The 21,634-nt window shown below is 49.9% G+C and overlaps 8 protein-coding genes across 8 annotated transcripts; 5 read left to right on the top strand and 3 right to left on the bottom strand.

Moving 5' to 3' along the window:
- Positions 1 to 532: 532 nt before the first annotated feature.
- On the bottom strand, positions 533 to 1,982 carry V8C40DRAFT_75022 (histone H2AZ). The gene is made up of 3 exons (XM_083223391.1): positions 1,727 to 1,982; positions 1,099 to 1,230; positions 533 to 1,032 (listed from the first exon to the last, which is right to left on the bottom strand). Exons 1-3 carry the CDS (start codon positions 1,832 to 1,834, stop codon positions 844 to 846), a joined length of 429 nt encoding a protein of 142 aa, XP_083069777.1. The 5' UTR covers positions 1,835 to 1,982; the 3' UTR covers positions 533 to 843.
- A 1,148-nt stretch (positions 1,983 to 3,130) lies between these two features.
- Positions 3,131 to 4,934, top strand: V8C40DRAFT_253158 (Rab geranylgeranyltransferase BET4). The gene is made up of 2 exons (XM_083217540.1): positions 3,131 to 3,258; positions 3,356 to 4,934. The coding sequence occupies exons 1-2, from the start codon at positions 3,250 to 3,252 to the stop codon at positions 4,439 to 4,441; spliced, it is 1,095 nt and encodes a 364-aa protein (XP_083069776.1). The 5' UTR covers positions 3,131 to 3,249; the 3' UTR covers positions 4,442 to 4,934.
- Positions 4,935 to 6,574: 1,640 nt separating this feature from the next.
- Positions 6,575 to 7,372, bottom strand: V8C40DRAFT_74995 (uncharacterized protein). The gene has a single exon (XM_083223390.1). It carries the CDS (start codon positions 7,250 to 7,252, stop codon positions 6,779 to 6,781), a length of 474 nt encoding a protein of 157 aa, XP_083069775.1. The 5' UTR covers positions 7,253 to 7,372; the 3' UTR covers positions 6,575 to 6,778.
- Positions 7,373 to 8,204: 832 nt separating this feature from the next.
- Positions 8,205 to 9,234, bottom strand: V8C40DRAFT_253156 (uncharacterized protein). The gene is made up of 2 exons (XM_083217539.1): positions 8,876 to 9,234; positions 8,205 to 8,809 (listed from the first exon to the last, which is right to left on the bottom strand). The coding sequence occupies exons 1-2, from the start codon at positions 9,169 to 9,171 to the stop codon at positions 8,677 to 8,679; spliced, it is 429 nt and encodes a 142-aa protein (XP_083069774.1). The 5' UTR covers positions 9,172 to 9,234; the 3' UTR covers positions 8,205 to 8,676.
- A 2,236-nt stretch (positions 9,235 to 11,470) lies between these two features.
- V8C40DRAFT_74982 (uncharacterized protein) lies at positions 11,471 to 13,827 on the top strand. Its single transcript, XM_083223389.1, has 4 exons — positions 11,471 to 12,060; positions 12,123 to 12,708; positions 12,775 to 13,611; positions 13,665 to 13,827. Exons 1-4 carry the CDS (start codon positions 11,701 to 11,703, stop codon positions 13,724 to 13,726), a joined length of 1,845 nt encoding a protein of 614 aa, XP_083069773.1. The 5' UTR covers positions 11,471 to 11,700; the 3' UTR covers positions 13,727 to 13,827.
- Positions 13,828 to 15,588: 1,761 nt separating this feature from the next.
- On the top strand, positions 15,589 to 16,848 carry V8C40DRAFT_276840 (zinc-dependent alcohol dehydrogenase family protein; the record flags this gene model as incomplete). Its single annotated transcript, XM_083220892.1, has 2 exons — positions 15,589 to 15,733; positions 15,794 to 16,848. The coding sequence occupies 2 exons, from the start codon at positions 15,589 to 15,591 to the stop codon at positions 16,846 to 16,848; spliced, it is 1,200 nt and encodes a 399-aa protein (XP_083069772.1).
- A 1,298-nt stretch (positions 16,849 to 18,146) lies between these two features.
- V8C40DRAFT_281666 (cytochrome P450) lies at positions 18,147 to 19,829 on the top strand (the record flags this gene model as incomplete). Its single annotated transcript, XM_083221651.1, has 3 exons — positions 18,147 to 18,197; positions 18,230 to 18,660; positions 18,752 to 19,829. The coding sequence occupies 3 exons, from the start codon at positions 18,147 to 18,149 to the stop codon at positions 19,827 to 19,829; spliced, it is 1,560 nt and encodes a 519-aa protein (XP_083069771.1).
- A 975-nt stretch (positions 19,830 to 20,804) lies between these two features.
- Positions 20,805 to 21,248, top strand: V8C40DRAFT_268960 (uncharacterized protein; the record flags this gene model as incomplete). Its single annotated transcript, XM_083220017.1, has 1 exon — positions 20,805 to 21,248. The coding sequence occupies one exon, from the start codon at positions 20,805 to 20,807 to the stop codon at positions 21,246 to 21,248; it is 444 nt and encodes a 147-aa protein (XP_083069770.1).
- Positions 21,249 to 21,634: the final 386 nt, after the last annotated feature.

The raw sequence follows: 21,634 nt of genomic DNA, 5'->3' as shown, positions 1-21,634 counted from the left end.
GGTGGAAGACCTGGATCCAAGTCAAGTGGCGAGGATATAATAACGTCCTACCCGGAACTAGGCAAAGGGACGAGGTGGTAAATCGGGCAAAATCATCGAAAGAAGTAGATATTATGTTTCCTGGTTATCTAACAAATAATAATACTAGGTAATGACAGACTAAACCATATATATATTCAAAGTAGACATCCGCTACATCGTGATGCTTGTTCCTCTACACTGACGTAGAGTGGCAGCATGGCTATACAAGATCCGACTTCCACGAATGAATCTCACGAGAATGAATCAAAAACACCAAATGCACGTAATGAGAGAACCATACATCATGCCCTTTTTTTCTCCTTTTTTTTCTTCTTATGCTAGAGTAGCCTAAGATAATCTTGCCAAACGTCAGCCGCCCAACAAGCTGTTTTCGTCCACCATTCAATTGCGTCGCCATCAATCTCCAAACATCATCGAGCAGCGTCAAACCAAAACAGACAAAAAAACTAAACGAAAACAACTGTTGTACATGACTCACACGACAGGCTCTTTGCCATTCAACAAAAACAAGAGCTAAAGGCGGTGCAAGTGCATGCCACCCTCCAACCCTGCTTCATAAGCTGCCGTGCGTCCAGAGCCCACACAGTTGTCCAAACCATGCCCAGATTCCATGCCCAACGACAGGTTTGGATTTCCTCTGCAGGAAAGATAACAAAAAAATTAAGAAAAAAAAAAGCGTCCAGTTCCAGTGTCCCAGGCCATCCCAGCAATCGCCCCGCGATCCGAAATAAAAGGTATTCAAAGCATTAACATAGAGCGAGAGCAATTCGTGCGCGGGAGGAGAGAGGTAGGTTGGGCTGCTTAGGCCTCCAATGCCTTGGCCTTCTTCTTCTGCTCGACCTTGAGGAGGAGGGCACGGTTGATGTGAGGAAGGACACCACCAAAGGCGATGGTGGCACGGATGAGGGTGTCGAGCTCTTCGTCACCTCGGATAGCCAGCTGGAGATGGCGAGGGGTGATGCGCTTCACCTTGAGGTCCTTAGCGGCGTTCTGCGTAGCGGTTAGTATCAAACTGAGGCACGAAACCCGAAAACACGGGCAAAGGGAACAACTTACGCCTGCCAGCTCCAGCACTTCGGCAGTCAGGTATTCGAGGACGGCCGTGACGTAGACTGCGGCCTTGGCGCCGACTCGCATCTTGTTTTGGGTGTTTTGCTTGAGGAAACGCTTCACACGACCGCAAGGGAACTATATGCGCCGAGAAAAACACCGGAATCAGTAACAGTCCATCGTTTGATTGAAATCCCAGCAGCCCGAGGAAAATGGTTGGATAGAGATCTTGTCGGATGATGTGACTGCTGAGCAAAATAAAAAAACATCTCCCCCTCCCTGCGCCCGGCTACGCGACTAGGCATCTGGGCACCAAATGGCATAGCAACGAGATGCCGCACGGTGACACGATTGCGCGGCCTGAATCTTGCGGAATCCATCGCCAACGCAACTCTGCAGTCCCATGCCAGGTCGACGAAGCAGGCGGCGGCGAGCAAATGACCAACGCGTCCGGGTGAAAACTCGTCGAGGGCCATCGCGGGGAGGTTGGAAGCTAAAGCGGGACTCGCAGGATGTGCAGGTGGGTGTGCATGCGCGCAAATCGTTTGGGCATCAAGCAGGGCGAGGGAATCGGGCGAGGGCCGGCGAAAGCGAAAACCAAGCTTCCGCCGGTGTCGAACAATCAAAAACTTACCTGAAGTCCAGCTCTGGCCGAGTGGCTCTGCTGCTTCTTGGATCCCTCGGCGCTCGTCTTACCGCCGGAGCTCTTCCCTCCAGATGACTTGCCCTTGCCTCCGGCCATTGCGTCTGGCGTATCGATACGGGATGATAGTAGTTGCTAATGCGTCGAGATGGAATGCGAGTGTCTGCACTGGCGAGCGGCGAGAGCAGAGGCTGATGCGCGTGGTGAAGCGGTGATGAAGTCGAGAAGTGGGATGTTTGGTTTAAGCCGGTGTTGGTGTGGTGGCAGAAATTTAGCAAATCGACGCAAGCGGGCGGTCCAGTTGCTGGCATGTTTAGGTTTTTTTTTTTTCGCTGCAAGGAACAGCCTTCTGGTGCCTGTTGGCCTCGCTGTATTGCGTCGCGCCCGTCCGAGTCTCAGCGGAATGAGCTCCCCCCAACCTCCTCCAACAGCCCCTCAGTCATAGTGCTAAGGGCGCTAGAAAGCTTGCTGTGAGACGATTGACGATTGCAGCCGCCCGCTTCCGAGACCAGCAGAGCCGGAGTATATCCGAAAGGCTGGCTGCCACTGGCGCATCGCAGGCAGCTGGAGATGGTGGCAGGCAGAGAAGCGCTGGCCATCAGCCAAAGGGGCTCCAAGGCAGCAAGCACCCTAAAAAAGATGCTGCAGGATGACGGCCGAGATGTCCCCAAGAGGTCAATCTCGGTGAGTCATCGCGGAGGCATCTCCAGAGCACGAAAAGCTCTGCTGGAGACGTCTCAGGGCATGAGGATATACTGACCAAGGCGCTCAACTGCCAACAAAGCAGCGGCGCCAATGCCTCGGGCTACCCCATAGTGTTGTGGGGGATGAAAAGTTCAAAGAGAAGAATCATGACAAGTCACTCATCTCGCCCGTCTGGGCTTGTGGGAGTTGCCAGCTTGACACAACATTGTTGTGCCTTGGTGAGTCTGGAGTTCATTTGTCTGCATGAATAAGGCGTTTCTCAACCCGGAGACTAGAGTTGGCAATGTCCCGCCCGCTGTGGCTGCTAGGCTGTGGCGCATGCAAATGGCTAAGACCCGGCTATTTGCCATGTCCCAGAGCTCCAAGTCGCTGTTTCAACTTATGTCAGCATTACATTCCTATCTGCTCGTAAAACACCCGCAAGATGCCTAGCAAATGTGGTAAAAGTAAAATCGGCATTACTTACAGAAGCTTTGACAGAGCTCTACTTGGAAGGGATAAAGCTTGTTTGCGGGAGCTGCAGCATACAGATCATCCGCGGCTATCCGCTCTCATAGTAATAAAGCTCCGTGTTTGGTTTAGCTTGTTTTACCCAGATGTCATTCCGAGTGCAGCGCACGGACCATGCGTTAGCACCAGACGCCACGAACTGTACTTGTGAGCTTGTACCCTATCTGCATCATCGGGACAGCCTCATCAGCAATCTATCCCGATAAGCAATTACGCAGTGTCTCTTCTCAGCAGCTCTTCACGTTACTTGAAATACCAACTGTACGAAGGACTGTACAGCAGACAACAAGCCCAATAACATGGCTAGCGTAAGTCTATCCTCTCCATCCCAAATCCTCGACTTTGGTTCTGTCACATGTTACCTCTGTGCATATTGCTAATGCGCAAGGCTACCATCGCCAACAGCATGGCGTGACTCGCACCGTTCGGACTCGCACCGAAGAACAGCGGCTGCAAGACCTCGAAAAGATCAAGAAATACCGCAATCTCGAGGATCAGATACGCACACAAGTTGCTTCGGGAACCTACACCCTAGATCTCTTCGAGCTTACCACCAAGCTCCTTCGTCAGAACCCCGAATACTACACCATATGGAACATTCGGCGCCGCTGTCTGATATCTTGTCTATTATCTGGGGCAGCAGACCAGACGGGACCAGACGCTCAAGATGGCACATCAGATACCAGGAACCAGGACTCGGACAGCCCAGTGCTGCAGTCTGAAATCGCCTTCACCATGCCGCTGCTGCTGGAATTTCCCAAGTGCTACTGGATCTGGAATTTTCGGCAATGGCTTCTAGCACAAGCCATTCAAAGACTGCCTCTCCCGGTCGCTCGCAAGATTTGGGAGACAGAACTCGGCCTGGTGTCCAAGATGCTGAATAAGGACCAGCGCAACTATCATGCTTGGGGCTACAGGAGGCTTGTGGTGGCTCAGCTGGAGAGTTCTGAGCTTGACGGCAAGAGCATGGCTGAGGAAGAATTTGCGTACACAACCAAGATGATCCGACAGAGCTTATCCAACTTTTCTGCGTGGCATAACCGAAGCCAGCTCATTCCCAAAGTCTTGGACCAACGAGGCGCTGATGACAAGGCCCGAGCAGCTTTCCTCGGCGAGGAACTGGATCTTGTGCGGGATGCTCTAAACGTCGGCCCCGAAGACCAGAGTTTGTGGTACTATCACCAGTTCCTCGTATCCCAGATCGTGGGGGACGGAAATAAGCCGAGCATCACGCCGGCTTTGACTGTCGACGAGAAGATTACCTACCTGAAACATGAAATTGATGAGATCAAAGACTTGCTAGAGGATTACGCCGACATCAAATGGATTTACGAAGCTTTGTCAGAATACACTGTAGCATTGGAGCGACTACAGCGCACTGACAGCAATAGCGCTGAGGCTGGCGACTTGCAGGTCTTCCTGTCGAAGCTGCGGACCCTGGACCCGATGCGCACGGGTCGATGGAATGATGTTGAACAACTGGCAAAATGACGGCCACCATTGTCAATACAATTGCTCTTTTTATCCTAATTCCGTCTACATTCAGGCATACTACGGATGTATAGCTGACTTCTACTGTCTTTCTCAAGAGAACAGACAACTGCCCACCCGACACCCTAGGGGCCATAATCCATGCTTCTAGAATCAGCCCGGCCCTTGAAGATGGACATGACGGCGGCACAAATGGGACATGAGATGTTTATGCAGATATGACATGTCAAATGATGTACACCATAGAGGCAAGCAAACCGGGACTTTGGGCCATGTCAAGCTGTCACCCATCAAACGCGGTTGGGGGATAGGTCGGTTGGATTAGCGAACAACAGCTTCTGGAACATGTATCAAACATTTAATGAAGATCGGCGGTTAGCGTATAATACATGTGATTCAACCCTGGCAACTGGTAACACGTCGTTGAACCCGTACACTGTATGTCAGTATTCTGCCATGGGGCAGTTTGGTAGTATCAAGGTATTGAATGGCCATCAGCTCCCTCTTCTCTGCAAGTTGCTCTGCTCGGGTGACATTCTGTTAATGACGTCAGTACTTATATCGTAGGACCCCGCACCACAATTTGCAAAGTTGGTCAAACGACTTTATTCTCCATCGAAAATGCTACTATATATGCATCAGGAGACTCGTGATGGTGTTTTGTAGAGGGTGAGATCCAGTAGCAGAACGACAATAGCTAATGCAAAACGCCAGCTGAGCTAACTAGACAGACGAATTGGAGAGGGTTACCATATGTTGAGAGGATGTACGGAATCTTGGCAGCAACCACAATCTGACCCTTGTTGTCAGTGCAGTCCTTTTTCGGGCTGTTATTTGGATCGCCTGTCAACTACATGTCGTTTCCAAAAGTTTGCTACCGTAACATTGTCAGCTCCATATGGTAAGATTGAAGATAGATCTATAGGCAGTTCCCCGTGATAGCATTGTGTTTAGTTACCTCTCAAAGTATACATATCTCTTGGAAGCTCGTCATTCATGCCCTTAGCAGCTGATCACTTGTTCAATCTCAGGAGTACAAAGCTACAAATGATATATATCATAAGAAGCAATTTACCATATGTGCCAACCAGATTTACGGCTAAATAGAGAGCAAATCCAATGCAGACTCAGCCATATGCAGACTCCACACCGCATCACACGAGCATATACCAAGTGAAGCACTCTGCGTAAACAACACAAAGCACCAATCAAGACGTGTCATGTTTGCAAATAGAATTAACCAACGGCCACGCCGCTCAGATAAGGAAAAATCCATCTTGCACACAGCCCATACGACTCCAGGAGAAACTGGCCCGCCAAGTGGATTCTCTGACTGCAGAAAGCATGCATGTATGGAGTTCCATACACGTACTCGGCCGGTACACACCGCCGTTCTCGCTTAACAACAGCTGCTTGCTACGAGCATCTGTATATGCATCTAGACAGCTTGAAGAGGGCCGATTATGGGAAAACGCCTATTGTTAAAGCCTCTTGCTACGGCCCAGGGGGGGAGCGCAGAGAACATATTGAGCCAATCCCCACCGGACGATGAGGCTGGTGTCGGAGCCACCGAGTCCTAGCTTTTAGGAGACTTTGGAAGTCGTGTCTCATTGGTGATTTCAGTAGAGGTGTTGGGATAGCGGAATCTGTATGCCAAGCTGTCATACTGGATAAGACGTACATGGTGTTGAAGCTTGAGGCGGCTCATTCGTGGGGCGCATGAGTGTATGTAATAATCCTTCCTGCTCCTATTTCGGGTTTTTATATCAGATTTTGATTGATACTTCGATTATAATGTGGGTGAAATAGAAGTTGAAAATCCTCTTCTTATCCAATTCTTCCGCATGCCTCAAAGTGATCTTGGCCCCTATCTACCCTACAATATGTAACCACCATTAGGGGATGTCTGCCATTATATGCTACACAAGCCGATGATTGACTGTATGAGCATGTAGACTGAAGAGATATTATCAACTTTGGCTAGCATAGAGGCAGTGGTCTCTGGAGAAGTGTGGCTAGCGTCAGGATTCTGGCTATAAGTGACATATCACATTTGACATCAAGCATTTAACAAACGTCTACAGACACATTCTACAAATCGTAAAGATACAAATAGAGCCGGTACATGTTTGACCCATCTACGCGTTATAGAGCCAAATCAACCATGGCAGTCACTTACATAGCACAGGTTCGATTATCCGCCATCGGCTCAACACCAAAGCAGCTAAACTCACGAGTGCATACCTGACGCTCGTCTGTGCTCCCCCAAAAAGCAGTAGCGTATACAAAGGATGGAGGCCTCGGTACATGTACAGACCACTCTGTACTAATTCACTGTCAAGAGCCGGGCCAACCAGCCACCACAATATGCAGGCTGCTGCAGGTACTTACGTGCATGATCGAGCGTGCACGAGAGGGGGAGCCAAAAGCTGACCAATGTTCGGCGAGCAAAGAGCGCAAAAGTGTGGGTATGAGCCGTCTGCAGTGTGTTTGGCCATTGTTACACGAAGGAACTGGCAGCTTGAGAGCCATGACGACGGCCTGCATCAAGATGCTCCTTGGGAAAAGAGAGCTTGTAGCAAGGGGCACAGGGAATCCGCTCAGAGCAGAGCCACCTCGTGCTCTGTGGGAACTTTGGTGGTGGCTATTATGGAGCAAAAACAGACAACACGTTGTCGAGTTAATTTTAATTTGACTGCGTGTCTCTGGTACCGGCAACGTCTTCAGCGGCTGCAGAGATTTCGTCTGTCTCAGACAAATCGCCCCTTTGTAAGATGGTACCACGTCATGGCAACGCTGCCGTCCTTGCATATAGCAGAGCAGAGCAGAGCAGACCGAAGCAAAGCAAAGCAAATCATCATCTCGCCATCCAGAGCTGTTGGCTATCGACAATCTTAAATTCAAGAGGAGGGAATTAGCATATCAAACTGAAAACTACAGGGTCCGGAATCCGGAGTCCGGAGCACAAGAATAGCACCAAAAGTACAAAGTCCGTTAATCATTGTCAGGGGACCGAATGGATCCGCCCAGAAAAAGGCGGTGCTTTCGGGATGCCGATTTTCTTAGTCAACCCGGGCAGATGGATTCGGAAAACGAGATTGGCCCCGGAAATTCAGGAAGATCAAGGAGGGCCGACTTGTGGCCACTGAGGCGCAGAAAGGGGCTGAATTCAATATCATTGTGGACGGCCAAAAAAGAAGGAAAGAAAAAGAAGCAAGGAAAAAAACTTGGATTATGGGCGGGTATACAGTGCGGCCTCGCCAAATATCTGATAGTTGCATTTCCCCAATTAAAGTTTCGCTGAAGGCGTTCGACACAGTCTTTCGCGCACTGGCGGGCGGGCAGATCTGTGGCTTTTGGAAACCGCTCAGCTGGCCTGTTGTTCTCGTGGGCTGAAAGAGGACGCAGAAGCTGCCTCGTGACTCTACGTGTGAGGCTTCCCTTCTTTAGCAGGTCTGCGGCTGGTGATGGTTGGCCTAGTCGCCTGACTGAGCGAAAAGCAACGAGCAGAGGTGCCAGATCCCTGCCGATTCGGCCAGCTACAATTCCGATTCGCTGCGGAACCCTGATCGTTGGGTGGGCACATCAAAGATCCATATTTAATTATTTTCGGGGCATGCTGTCAGAATTACAGTAGCTGTGGGTTGAAAAAATAGAGTGAGAGAGAGCGAGAGAGAGGTTTGAGCACGGTTGAGAGGAAAAATAGGGGGTAAATTGGTGGACGTTTTGGAAATGAGAGAGAGAGAAAGAGACATTTCACGACCCCATGTTGACAAGGCCCTTTTCCCAGCCTTTTTTCGGCGGAAGACCAGGCTGTAAATTATCCGATGCCAGGGCCTCTGGACAGCGAGAAACCGCCGCGTCGGTGATTCTTTCGAGGTGAATCTCAAACCCCATCGATGGGATAAGAAACCGAAACCCGGGATCTAGTGAGCGCCACGCCGTCCCGTTGCTCCAACTAGAACGACCCAGGGCTGTCATTCTATTGTTGCCACCAAGAGACTAAAAAAGTTGCCCGCGCACACAAAATCAGAATAAAAAGAAAGCGGCAATATTGAGCATCTTGTGTGACGAGTTCGGGATGACGATTGGTTGGGTGAAAAGTATCGCCTCCCCTCTCCACCGGAAGATGCTGCAAGCAAAGCTGAAATGCATGCACTCTGACTAGCAAAATGCAGATGCAGATGCAAATGCTACCGGCCGGACCGCACATGCACCGCGGCTTTTAGCTTAACCTAAAGAAAGCAAAAAGCACGAAAGCCAGTGCTGCCTCGTAATACGAGTTTAGCCCACAGTCTTGGTCTCTGTCCTGTCAGAAACGCTGTAGGGGTTGTTCTTTTCGAACTGCCGTTTACTGCCCATTCCCCCCTTTAGTGCCGGGTGAGTCTTATTACACTCATCCATCGTGTTTCAGGGCGCAGAGGCAGACCATACCAGATGCCGCTAGATCGAGCGTGTGTGCCTAGATATCCCGAAATTTGATGGCTACAACGTGGCGCAAATCGCTGCACGGGTTGCATTCCAAGAGTTTCGCAGCAGCAGGACGGAGAGAGAAGGTCCAGAAGCAAAGGAGAGGAGAGGAGAGGAGAGGAGAGAAGAGTGAGAGTGAGAGGAGAGAGAAATAGTTTTGACGCAAGGGCCTGGCACGATGAGAGTGTCATACGGGAGAAGAGACAAGAACCAGACATACAGTAGTTATCGTCAAATCTCCTTCTGTGTTTCGTGTGCATGTGGCGTGCAGCGGAGCTTCTCCCTGCCTCGAAAGAGATATTTTGGTCATGGCCAGCGTGAAGATGGTGTTTTGTTGACTCAGCCTGCTACCTACCCAAACCTGGGCAACCCTTGCGCCTGCATATGGGCTAAGCAAGGAGGCGATATTTGCCCGTGTCTTCGATATCATGTACATGAGCACTCGTTTGTGCTACCAGACAGAGCTGGGTGCTACCAATGGCTAATGCCTGTTGCATGCGGCTCGATCAAGTCAACCGTCAAAGCAAGGGCGGGTCAACTGATGCAAAGCCGTGGGCACAAATACGAGCAGCAAATAGGATACTGTAAACTCGCGTCCTTGGGGGTGGTTTCGAACAACAAACAAACAAACAATAGGCAGGCAAATTCTCCGTCAATACGATTCGAGAATTTGACACACACGCCTAGAGTTAGCCTTTAGCCAATCCGCAATCTAAGACAAATAAACCATGACGACGACAACTGCTCCTGCAAGGCTCCGGTGGCCGACAAACCCTGGCTACCTGCAGCCAATTTGCACCGCCCGCTGCTGAGAAGAAAGTTGAAGGTTGGGTGTATCCCGTCCAGCCCATCACCAAAAGCTCACAGTATTGCACACGGTATACTTTGCAAAGCCCCCCATGACACAGTGCCCTCTTGTTCCAATTGGGCTTCTCCTCGCCTTCCATGAAGACTCCGTATCAAATATCGGGCGCGCGATGCTATGCTATGGGAGTGCCTTGGGATTCAATTTCGCAGCAGTTACCGGGCGCGGGAAATAGGGGTGGGCTTCGGTTTTCTAGAACGTCGATGCATGGAGTTCAGGGGGCGGAAATCAAAGAGCCAAATGAGATGGGAATCGGAAGCGAAAACAGACTGCTGGGTTTATCTGGGTACTGGTAAGGTCAGGCATGTAGGTACAAGCTCTACCCCGCTGTTTCGCTGCGGCGGACGAGGTAGATTCGTTAGTAGAATATGTCCCGCAAAGGCGATAAAGCTTGGGGAGAAGCCCCGTAATGTTAGCATCATCTCTAGGGTTCAGCCATTGTGAGCTGGGCAGAGACACAGAAAGGCGGCACGGGAACACTGTGGCGGCGGGTATAGCAGCTTGAAGTAGAGAGTAATGAACGAAACAATATGCAAGTTTCAAAAAATACATACTGTAAAGAGAGAGTCAAGGAGGAGTTGTAGAGCATTGAGGATATCCCATACAACCAGATGGAGCCTGTCCTGTCTGAAGCTTGTCGTGCCTCAAACGTTACAATGCAAGAGACAGGCTACCTCAGCAGCGACCTTGCCTAGTCCAGTACCGTACCTAATCAATCAGCTGCTATTACAATAGAGGTCAAGTAGCAGTCTGGTAGCATCGATACTACTGCATCTGCTCAGGTGGCGGCGTATCAAGGAGGCCGCAGGCAATGCATGCAAGGTACCTAACATGAGCCTCGTACTGTGCTGTGCTGCGAATAGGGGCCTGCGCACTGTCATTGGCCGTAATCTGTCATATATGCACTAAAGCAGTGCTACCTTGCCTCTTGGTGGCCGCCCCTATCATCCAGCTTGTACCCCGGCCCTCTGGCACCTCTACGCCAGTGGGGCTGCAGCCTCCCCCCTAGTAGGTTATTACTAGGTATGCTCTGCCGTGGAATTTTTCTTCCCTTAGCCTGGCTCTTCAACCCGACTCTCCCTCTTCGCCAACCGGAGGTCGTACTTTGGTCGTACAGCTTCTGCTTCTTGCTTCTGCTTCTTCCTCATCGCCTCGCCTCTCCTCTCCTCTCCTTGGCCATCTCTCCTGTCCCGTTCGCTTCCGCCCTGCCTGCGACGCATAAGAGCCATCAAGAGCAGCTTTGCCGCCTTGCCTGGACATCTGTCGACGCGGGTTCTGCCGAGTTACGCTCCGAAACTTTAAGGCACAGAGCTCGGCTTTTGCATTTTGTCTCTCGCGCATCTTGTCGGCTTCATCGTCTGTCAAGATCCGATCATACATCAACACGCTCCTGGCTGCTCAGTCACGCTTTTTTGGGAAGAACCCCCCCGAGGACTCAGATCTGGTCATCTAGATTGCCCTGACCACACCCACTTCCGACGCGGCGCTGTTATAGGAAGAGGGAAGAAAAAAAGAGAAGAAAAAAAGCTAGCGCTTAACCAAGGATCGTGGATTCCAGAATCCCTTCCCACCATAGATCTCGCTCCCTATCCCGTATTGCTGCAAGCTAGCTAGCTAGCTTTGCTCCACGTTCTGCACGACTGCTCTCTTGCTGGGTTGGCCTGGGCTTTTCCTCCAACACACGTTACGACCGTCACGACTGAACGAACCGACCAAGTGCATCATCTATGTTGCCATTTAACCGTCCGTCTCTATCGCGTTCTTGAGTATATCTTTCTGGTGCAGCATTGGAACATCGTCATCCTCGTCGATTACGTGTTCCTTCTCCACCCGTTTTATTGCGCATTTCAATTCGTATCATTACATCTTCTGGAAGGATTTTCGCGTCGCATAGCGGCAACCATCCCCTGCGGCATCTTGCGACATGGCTCAGCAGCCTCACGACATGAGTTACCTTGATTACGGCACAGCGACCAACCGGTCCCCCAGTTCTTCGAGACAAAACTACTCCAACTTTTCTTCTGGCCTCACCATGCCTCGACAGACCCAACGACCCTTCGATGCGCCTCTCCCCTCGTCTGGCCTTTATTCCTCCGACAGACTGGCCAGCAGCTATGGCAGCCGAGGCATGGACACTATTGGTGGCGCCGGCGGCATGCCTGGGTACATGATGGATAATAACCAGTCATGGAGCTACAACGGTTCGGGCGTGGCTACCGTTGGCGGTGCTGTGCATGGCCCGGGAAGGCAGCGAAGCGTCAATCGGCGAGCTGCTTTGCCAACTGTATGTTCATTTTCAAACTGCTCCCGAGAACGAAGACAAATGTGCTGACTAAAAAGATGCAGAATTGGACCGAACATGGCGGGATGGGAATGCCTAACCTTCAGTCATACTCGAACGGCCTCGGTGGCGCATCTATGAACAACGGTGGCCTTCGTGTTGATAACCCTGGATCTCACCCGTCCCCCAACAGCCTCCAGTCTGTCGGCAACGATGCTGACCAGCTAATCCCTACCGCTATTGTCATTAAGAACATCCCTTTTGCCGTCCGTAAAGAGACGCTTGCTTCCATCATGCTGGACATGCACCTTCCCCAGCCCTACGCTTTCAACTACCACTTTGATAATGGTGTTTTCCGAGGTCTCGCTTTCGCCAACTTCCAATCCGCCGAGGATACTCGTGTTGTGATCGAGGCGATGAACGGAATGGATGTTCATGGCCGCAAACTTCGAGTCGAGTACAAGAAGATGCTCCCTGAGGCTGAGCGGGAACGTATTGAACGGGAAAAGAGGGAGCGCCGAGGACAGCTCGAGGAGCAGCACCGCGCCCCTCTGTTGCACAACCAGAGCTCACTTCAATCTCTGGGTGGCATGCCCCAGTCCCAGCCTCGCACCGCCAGCGTCGCTCCCGCTCCCGCTACTTCTCTTCTCGGTAGGTTTTGAGTCGTTTAAAGGAGCCGTGCTTTTGTTTGTGATATGCTAATACCTCTATCTGCAGGTGACATTGATATGAACGACCCCCAGACCCTTGAATTCTACACAGAACTCGCCATGTTCCGAAGAGACGATTCGCGAGAGATTTTGGTCTTCCCCCCTGGAATTGCCCCTGAGCATCGCCGATCCATTCACATTCTCGCCCACCACATGGGACTTGAGCACCAGTCTATTGGCGAGGCTGATTCACGACAGCTCACGGTGCTGAAGAGACAGCAGCCCTCGCCCACGGCCAACATCCACACGCCTCCTGCTAGCAGCCTTGACGTTCACAAGCGTGGTCTGAGCCGAGCTGCCACATTCGATTTTGCAGCTGATAGGGAGTCTCGCGCAGCTAGCAGCAATTATGGCCATCTCGTTGGTCGACACGGTCCCACGCTCGAGCTTCCCGGAAGCCCAGATGGAAGTGGCATTCCCAACAACCTCCGGGCCGCCAAGAGCTTTGCCGATCTCCGCTCATTTACCCCCAGCCCGTCCCAGGCCTCATCGAGCTATCTTGCTCCCGGCAGCGGCCTGAGCGGCATTGCCCCTACCTCCACGGCTCGATTTGGCGACTACCTCAGCAACGGCAGCCAGTCCCAGAGCGGCAATCCCAGCACTCCTGGTGGAAAGAATGACAACGGCTTGGTCAGCGGTCTCAGTGGACTGAGCCTGTCTCCCTTTGAAGCGAACTCAATGCAAGCCCAGCGCAGCACCCCTGGTGCTATTGGCAGCCAGCGGCCCAGCGCAAACGGAAACGGAACTAAGGGTGCCCCTGAGAGACAGCCTCGCGGCCCTGAGTGGGAGACTTCCAACGGCTTTGGTCGTACTCGAGCAAATGGTCACATGCAGCGTGGCAGTGGTATGTTGATTGAGTCCAACTAGTCTCTTTCGTAAAACTAACGCGTGGGTTAGATTCTTCGGACAATGGAGCTCGTGTTGGCACCAGCTCTACTAATGCTTCGAGATACCACTAAGCCAGTTTGATACGCGTTGACTGGCTCTCTCATGTGTTATGCCTGTGGCTCACTGGGAGAGCTGGTGGACTGCCTTTTTGGAGGGTTAGACCAGGCTCTCTGCGTCGCATCCCTCGCCTTGCACTCAACCCATTGCTTTTTACGATTTGTAATATTGATTTTCATCAGGACGACGGAGGTGTTTTGGTCTCTGATAAACCACTCAGGACGATTTACCACCTTGGCGATGTACATTTCCCCCCAAAGTCGGTGGAAAGCCCCGAGGTCTACCAGGCCAACTCTCCGTCGCTCCGTAGCTGGTTTTTTTGATGATGATGATGCCACCCCCGATGAGAATGTGGAAAACAGGATCAGGATACAAAAAAAGTTTTGTTCGACAAATGGGCAACCGTTACGAAAACGTCATGACTCGTTTCCGAGCGCGAAGCCTGGAATATCCCCCCCTTCAAGCGTACTCCTTCAACCAGATCTACGACCGATTCTTGACGATTATGACATTTATTTTCACGACTTTTACGTCTAGACAGCTGCAGCGAATCCACCTCGTCGTGCTTCGCATCACATAAGCACTGAGTGGAGTGGCTTCGGCGACGATGACGAGCAGTACCTATACCCAACCAAAGGAAAAAAAACTGTTTTTTAATACCCACATGTCTGACGTCCAGATACGACCGTGACGACGACGAATTGAGACAACCCCAGCTTTCTTGTACATGCATTGGAGGCCGGGACGAGAGAGTAGAGATGTGTTTGTTGGAAATGATTGTGTGTTGGTTTGATAACATTTTTGATGGGAAGCGAAGAGAGAGAGAGAGAGAGAGAGAAAGAGAAATGGGAAGAAAAAAAAGATATAACCCTTTTTGGAGCATGATTGGGAGAGTTTCTGACTGGGGCAAGTCCTTGTTTGCGCTGATTAATACGTCTTGTCTCTGTTGCCGAGGCAATTCCCTCTCACGCGAATGGAGAAGGACGGGTTTGATGAGAGGAGGTTTCTGGTTTTACTGCGGCGTTTTACTGTGGCAGCATTGGGCTTGCTATGTTTTCTTGGACTGCATCTTCATCTTGTGATTTTTATTTTCTCGAAGACAAGGAGGGTGGTGATGGGAAACAACTCGGTGCATCTTCATTGATGCCAGAAGACGGGCAAATTCATAAACTCATACAGGGCTACGGTTTAGCAGGATCTGTGAAAGAAGGAAAAAAAGAAGAAACACGGCGAGTAATTATTCTTGTTCTTTGCCGTTGTTTTTTTTTTGGTTAAGTTTTTGTAAATCTTTTTTTTCTTCGACCACTGTAGTTGTTGTATTAGTGCCATCAAGAGCTTTTTATCATTTACTATTTTATAAGGAATTCCATTTTGATATTTTTATGTTTTATGATTCTGCAGCTTTGGATCTTTGTGTCGTGTGACTGTCTGTTTTGTATTCTCTGTTGGTTGGGCCGAGATGCTTCCCTGTGTCGGATCGAAGTTTAAGCTTAGGTGCCAACTAGTAGCTGACTCGGTTCCTGGCGAGATGGAGCCGCTAAACTGTGGAGAGAGATTCTACTTGATTGGTTTGGAGAGTTTCGACGGATGACGTACGTTTTACTTTTCCCGTTGGAGTGCCATTGGTTGGTGGTTTCTGTCATTTGTAGTACAAGAAGGAGACTGTTTCCCGCATCCGACGCGTGGCATCAGACATCTTGATTCTCTCTCTGGATAGAAACTTAAACGCATTCTTGTTTTAAACAGCGTGTGAAGTAGCACATCTACGGGTTTTGGCTAGATAAGAGGGGTTATGATTGAGATCCCCGCATTAGAAGCCAGAGAGGTTCAGACACAACACGTTCGGCAAGACGAGATTGAAGACTGGGAAGTCGTCATGGCGCCGACGAATAAGCAGTGGGTGAGCAAACTTGATGGAGTGGACAAGCTGGAGTTGGTTGAGGGCGAGATGCCGGTGCCAAAGGATGGAGAAGTGTTGGTCAAGATTCATGCCGTGTGCTTGAATTACCGAGACCTGGAGGGTGTGTTTCCTCGACTAGATTTGGAAGCTGGGGATTGATGATGATTCTGACTTGATGCAGTTTGTAACGGCGATTATAACCACCATCAGACGCCTACTGATTCCCCTGTCGGCATCGTTCCCTGCTCTGACATGTGCGGCACTGTCGTGGAGAGCAAATCGCCGCTTCTCAAAGTTGGCACACGCGTCATGTCGGTCTTTTTGCAGACTCACCTCCGTGGCGCCCTCAAGCAATCTGACATGGAATCTGGACTGGGTTGGCCTTTGCCAGGTGTGCTCACGGAGTATCGGTGTTTCGATGCCAAGGCGCTGGTCAAGGCTCCCAAGTACATGACAGACGAAGAGGCAAGTTGCTTGCCGATTTCCAGTGTGACGGCATGGATGGCCTTGAATTGGATGAGACCCATCGGTAAATCCTTCCAAGAACTGGAGCTTTATGGGAAAAGCGGTGATGAAAAGAAGGATGACGAGAAAGAGACGGTATTGCTTCAAGGTACAGGCGGAGTGAGCATCGCCGGACTGCAAATCGCAAAGGCAGCCGGTCTCAAAACCATCATCACATCTTCCTCAGACGAAAAGCTCGAGCAAGCGAAACAGCTCGGCGCAGACCACACGATTAATTACCGCACATACTGGGAGTGGCAAGATGGCGTCATGGAGGCCACCGGCGGAAAGGGCGCGGACTACATTCTCGAAGTGGGCGGGACGAAGACTCTGCGCAAGAGCTTTGCTAGTGTTGCGTTTGGAGGGACGATTAGCTGTATCGGCTATGTTTCCGGCAAAGAGGACGATACTGGTGGTGATGATGGGGGGAATGGGGATGATAAGGATAAAGCGAAGGGGTGGAATAGGTTGAATGTGAATGTTTTGGCGTTGAGGAAGAATGTTACGTTGAAGGGGTTGGTGAATGGGGGGAGGGATCGGTTTGAGGAGATGGTTGGGTTTTATGAGGAGAAGGAGATACGGCCGGTTGTGTGTAAGGTGTTTGGGATGGGGGAGGCGAAGGAGGCGATGGAGTATGTTAAGGGGGAGAAGCACTTTGGCAAGGTTGTGATTCGGTTGGCGGAGGAGGATCACAAGGAAGAGGGGGTTGATTCGTTGACGGAAGGTAATTAGTTGGAGGAGGGAGTTGATTCGGTGAGTCGTATCTGCGAGTGGATTGAACAACTCAGCTGAGGGATCCACAACTCTGCATAGAAGAGCGTATCTTAGACATGGTGTATCCTTAGAGAAAGTCAAGATGTATTTGTCTTTGATGTTTTGGACAACATCACCGCTATCACGTGCCTCCGTCTTCCCTCAACTACAACCACAACGTATCCCCAATTCATCACAACTCATCACTAAACAATCTCGTCACTTATCACCCATGATTAGTCTCATCAACGGCTCGTCTCACTGCGGGGTTTCCCTCGACGGTCCGGTCCTTTGAATAGCGCATCACCCTTGTACCGGATCCGACCTAGCAGCGGCTTGGTTGCATATTCTTAGAGACATGTTTAGACTCAACCAGGAATGAGCATCATCACATGCATCACCAACTGTTTAGTCAACATCAATGGCTCGGCGTTGCGACCAGTTGGCGGAAAAAACCCGCTCCCTACGGCGGAAGTCCACTGCTACTCTTGTACTAAAATGACACGGCATACCTGTGTTCTTACAAAAAGGCGGAGTTTTGCTCCGATCCCTGTTGGCATATGACATCTCGGATCGCCAGGCGGCAGAGCTGTAAACAAGTTGGGATTAGATCGTACATGTCAGAATTTGAGAAGTCAAAATCATCTGCATGAAGCTTGTCTCGGACCCGCCGTGTTTCCCCTATTAGAGAATCCACCACGTCTCTTTAAACGGTGTTTAGTACGAGATTGACAGAGTAGCGAGTCAGTATGATCATAGTATTGCTACATTGTCTTGTTGTTAAGAGTCGTTGACCGCTCCAGCTATGACGGCGGATGCTGCAATTCGGCATTTTTTCCCATTATGGAAGCTCATTTTCTCCCATGATACTCCTCATATAGGACTTTAACTCGTATACGTCTAATTTTAGGTTGTTGGACTCGGAATCTGACTGTTGATACTCGCCATATTATTCCCAATTACCTTGAGAATAGCACAACTCGCTTTACCTCCGGGAAACTGCGAGTGTCCGTCGACGCGCCTCAAAAAACCCGATTCACGTCAGCAGCCGGCATAGTATCCTGTCATCCCGGCTACGAGGATCCGCCACTAGCAAGCATGTCATGCAGAGCGATAGAGTTATGCTGTATTAGGAGTGGTAACCAAGACGAGGAGAGAGCTGAAGGGATACTAGTTAAAAATGCTGCCGTCTCTCGGACTTGGAAGGTAAGTTGTCTTTTAGCTCCATCTTTGGCACTAAACAACTGTTTGCCTCGATCGACCACAGTTTCGTGGACATGGCAAACACGCTCAGTATCCAGGCACTAATTGTTCTGGTGGGATTTCTTGTTTACCACCAAGTCTTTCGGAAACCTAAGAGGAATCTTCCCCTGGGCCAAAAGGCCTCCCATTGATCGGCAATATCCTCGATCTCCCTTCGAAAGGCACACCCGATCATGTACACTGGAAATCTATCAACGATAAATATGGACCAGTTGCTTCCATCACTGTCTTGGGACAGTCCATGATATTCATTGCCGACAAAGAGGCCGCGCAAGAGATTATGGAAAAGAAGTCCCAGACGTCTTCTGGGCGCCCTGTTTTACAGTTTGCCAATTACTGTGGCTTTGGAGAATTCATCTCCCTGCATCAGTTGGAAAAGCGGTTTACTTCTCAGCGGAAAGTTATGCACAAGGCAATTGGCACAAAGGTCCTGGCGACCAAGTATGCGGACATACAAGAACGAGAAGCTGGACGGCTGTTGCTTCGAACACTGAAAGATCCTCAGAAGATTGTTAAGCACTTTGAAACGTGAGTAGAGAGTACTCATACCCAGATACAACTTGGAAGATGGAGTGAGAGGTCTATATCCGTGAATGGTGTAACTAATCCACACTCACAGTGAAGCCGGCGCAATTATTCTCAAAATCGTATACGGCTATACCGTCAACCCTCATGGATCCGACCCATTAGTTGGGTTGATTGACCGCATGATGGCCAACTTCTCGCGTGCTTCCGTTCCGTTTACACGACTTGTCGAGTTTATACCTGCCCTGAAATGGCTTCCCGATGGCTTCCCTGGCACAGGCTTCAAGGCTGAGGCCAACCAGTATGGCAAAGAAATCCACGCCGTCATCAACGAACCTTATAAATTTGTACGCAAACAAATGACTGATCATAATCTTACGGGTTCATATGTCGCGAGGCTTGTTCAGGAGTGTATTGATGATGCGGATGAGCCGAGCGAAGCTGACGCATATACTATTAAATGGTCTGCTGCTGCTTTATATGGAGGTGGAGCGGACACCACTGTCTCAACTCTTATCGGCTTCATCCTAGCCATGACCATGTTCCCCGAAGCCCAACGCAAAGCCCAAGCGGAAATCGATAGAGTTACTGGTGGTACTCGTATACCTGTACTTGCTGACATGGATCAAATGCCATATGTTGCAGCGATGGTATCTGAAGCACTCCGGTGGTGCCCGATCCTACCAATGGGTGTCCCTCATGCCATGTCTGAAGACATGACATACAAAGGCTACGATTTACCCAAGGGGGCCTACATCTTCCCATCCATATGGAGCTTCACGCACGATCCTGCTGTCTACGCCGATCCTGACACATTTGCCCCTGAACGATATCTCGCACCGCGAAACGAGCCTGACCCGCGATGGACAGTCTTTGGTTTTGGAAGAAGAGTGTGTCCCGGACGATATCTCGCTGACTCTTCGCTGTTTCTCAACTTGGCCTATCTCGTGGCTGTTTTTGACATCAGCAAGGCGACAGACGAACAGGGCAACACGATTGAGCCAAAGTTGGATTTTGAGGCGGGCATTATTGCGAAGCCGAAGGCATTTCCGTTCAAGATTACGCCAAGAAGTGAGAGGCATATAGAGTTGATTAGGAATATTGAGATGGAGCATCCCTGGGAGGAGAGTGATGCTCCTCTGCTCGGTGAATTGCTGCCTCCATCACATTGAGGAGAATGCATCTTCCATAGCATGTGGACGCAACCAAATAATTCCTATATTAAGTGTTACTTACCATTCCTTAGATGATATGGAATCACAATGGCGTGGTGCACTGCTGGTCAGGGAAACAATGTGAAGAAATCGCGGCGGAGGTCAGATGCGACTATCATCATGCTGAGATGAATGAAAAAAAGAAGCAGGAAGTGCGAACAGCGTGGGCAGGGAGCAGGGGCACTTGCGGATTATAGTGATAATATGCCTAGATACGGAAATAAATATCGAGGAAATAGTGGCAGTGGTGCATGCGGATTGGCCTCATACAGGAATTCGGATATCAGGTATCTTTTTTTCGATATAACTCCGATGAAAGAAAGGATCATATGGAGTAGATATCTCGGATATTAGGTATCTTTTTTGCAATATAACTCCGATAGTAAAAGACATGAGAGTATTACCTCGTACTATGGAAAATTACAGTAGGTTCTAAAGTCGGGTTGGTGCTGCTATAGAGCGATTCTTGGATGCCTAATAGATATATCTATTCATCTGGATCACTATAAACCATCTGCTATCAATAGATTGTTATAGAAGTCGCTCAGAGATTCTTGCTTTTATTCTTTGTATAGGTGCACGGAGATGCTCACTGTTTTGGTCCCTCTGGCACCTTGGAACCCTGTTGGCACCCAGCCAGCGCCCCCTGAGTATTTTCTACTATAAATACCTGTTGCTTTCAAACTCACGATGTAAGCACAACGCACGATGTTTTTAGGCGAATAGATCACTATGATATGACCCCTTTTATTATTCGAGTTGTATTATTCGAGAGTAAGCATACTTATGGGATCGGTGTTCTGAAGTCTATATATGTTTGCCTATCCCAAAACTACCTTCCCCAGCACTGGCAAATAAATGAAAGTATTCTTCCTAATTCTAATTCTATTCATAATCTCTACTTGCGTTAACGGAATCTTAATATCTTCGACCATGGCCTGCACACCACTCAATGTCTCTCTTCCAGTCGGCGGATGCAGTATCGTCAGTTCTGATCCCACCTCCATGGTCGCTGCCTTCAAAAAATGTTGCGGCCCTGCTCCTGTCGTCCAGTACTTCACCAACGATACTATTGGATGTGGTGCCTTTTGCCCAATTGTTTCCAACGGTCCAAATCGCACTGAAGTTGGAGACTGTCTTTATGATGAAATGGGAATCAGTGTGTGCACCGGTGACGGGCCAGCCTCACCAAGCGCTCTTTCACGAGTGAGCGCGATGGCCTCGGCGACTGTTTGCGCTGCTTGTGCTGCAACTGCAGCTCCGACATCTACGAATGCGGCAACTGGGGTGTATAATAGTGATATAACTTCGTGGAAGACCGGAATCACTATTGGGGCTATATTATTTTCTGGAATCTTTACTGGTTTCTTACTTTAAATTCGGGGTATCAGCCTAAATGGCGACGGATGAAACATATTTCGAGGCGGGTATTATTGCAAAGCTGAAACCATTCCTGTTCAACATAAGTCTGAGGAGTTGAAAAGTTATAAAATCAATAAAGCGGATTGAGAAAGATTATCATTTTCTAGTAATGATAAGACGTATTTTTAGAAACCTTAGTATTTTGGAACATTATTACTGAATCGGTGGATTCTGAATCTACCTGTCAGATATTCTTTTGTTCTCAAAGTTTCTGATAGGTGACCAGCCCAAAGATTGAATCTTTGGGGGGGGGGCCCGCCCCCCCGGGCGGGGGGGGGGGGGGTGTGGGGGTGGTGGGGGGGTGGGGTGGGTGGGGGGTTGGGGTGGGGTGTGGGGGTTGG

This window comes from Trichoderma camerunense (genome assembly GCF_050948025.1).
Source record: "Trichoderma camerunense strain CBS 138272 chromosome Unknown V8C40scaffold_17, whole genome shotgun sequence".
Classification (NCBI taxonomy): domain Eukaryota; kingdom Fungi; phylum Ascomycota; class Sordariomycetes; order Hypocreales; family Hypocreaceae; genus Trichoderma; species Trichoderma camerunense.
The sequence above is the reverse complement of the archived record's forward strand: the minus strand, read 5'-3'. Positions and strand labels throughout refer to the sequence as shown.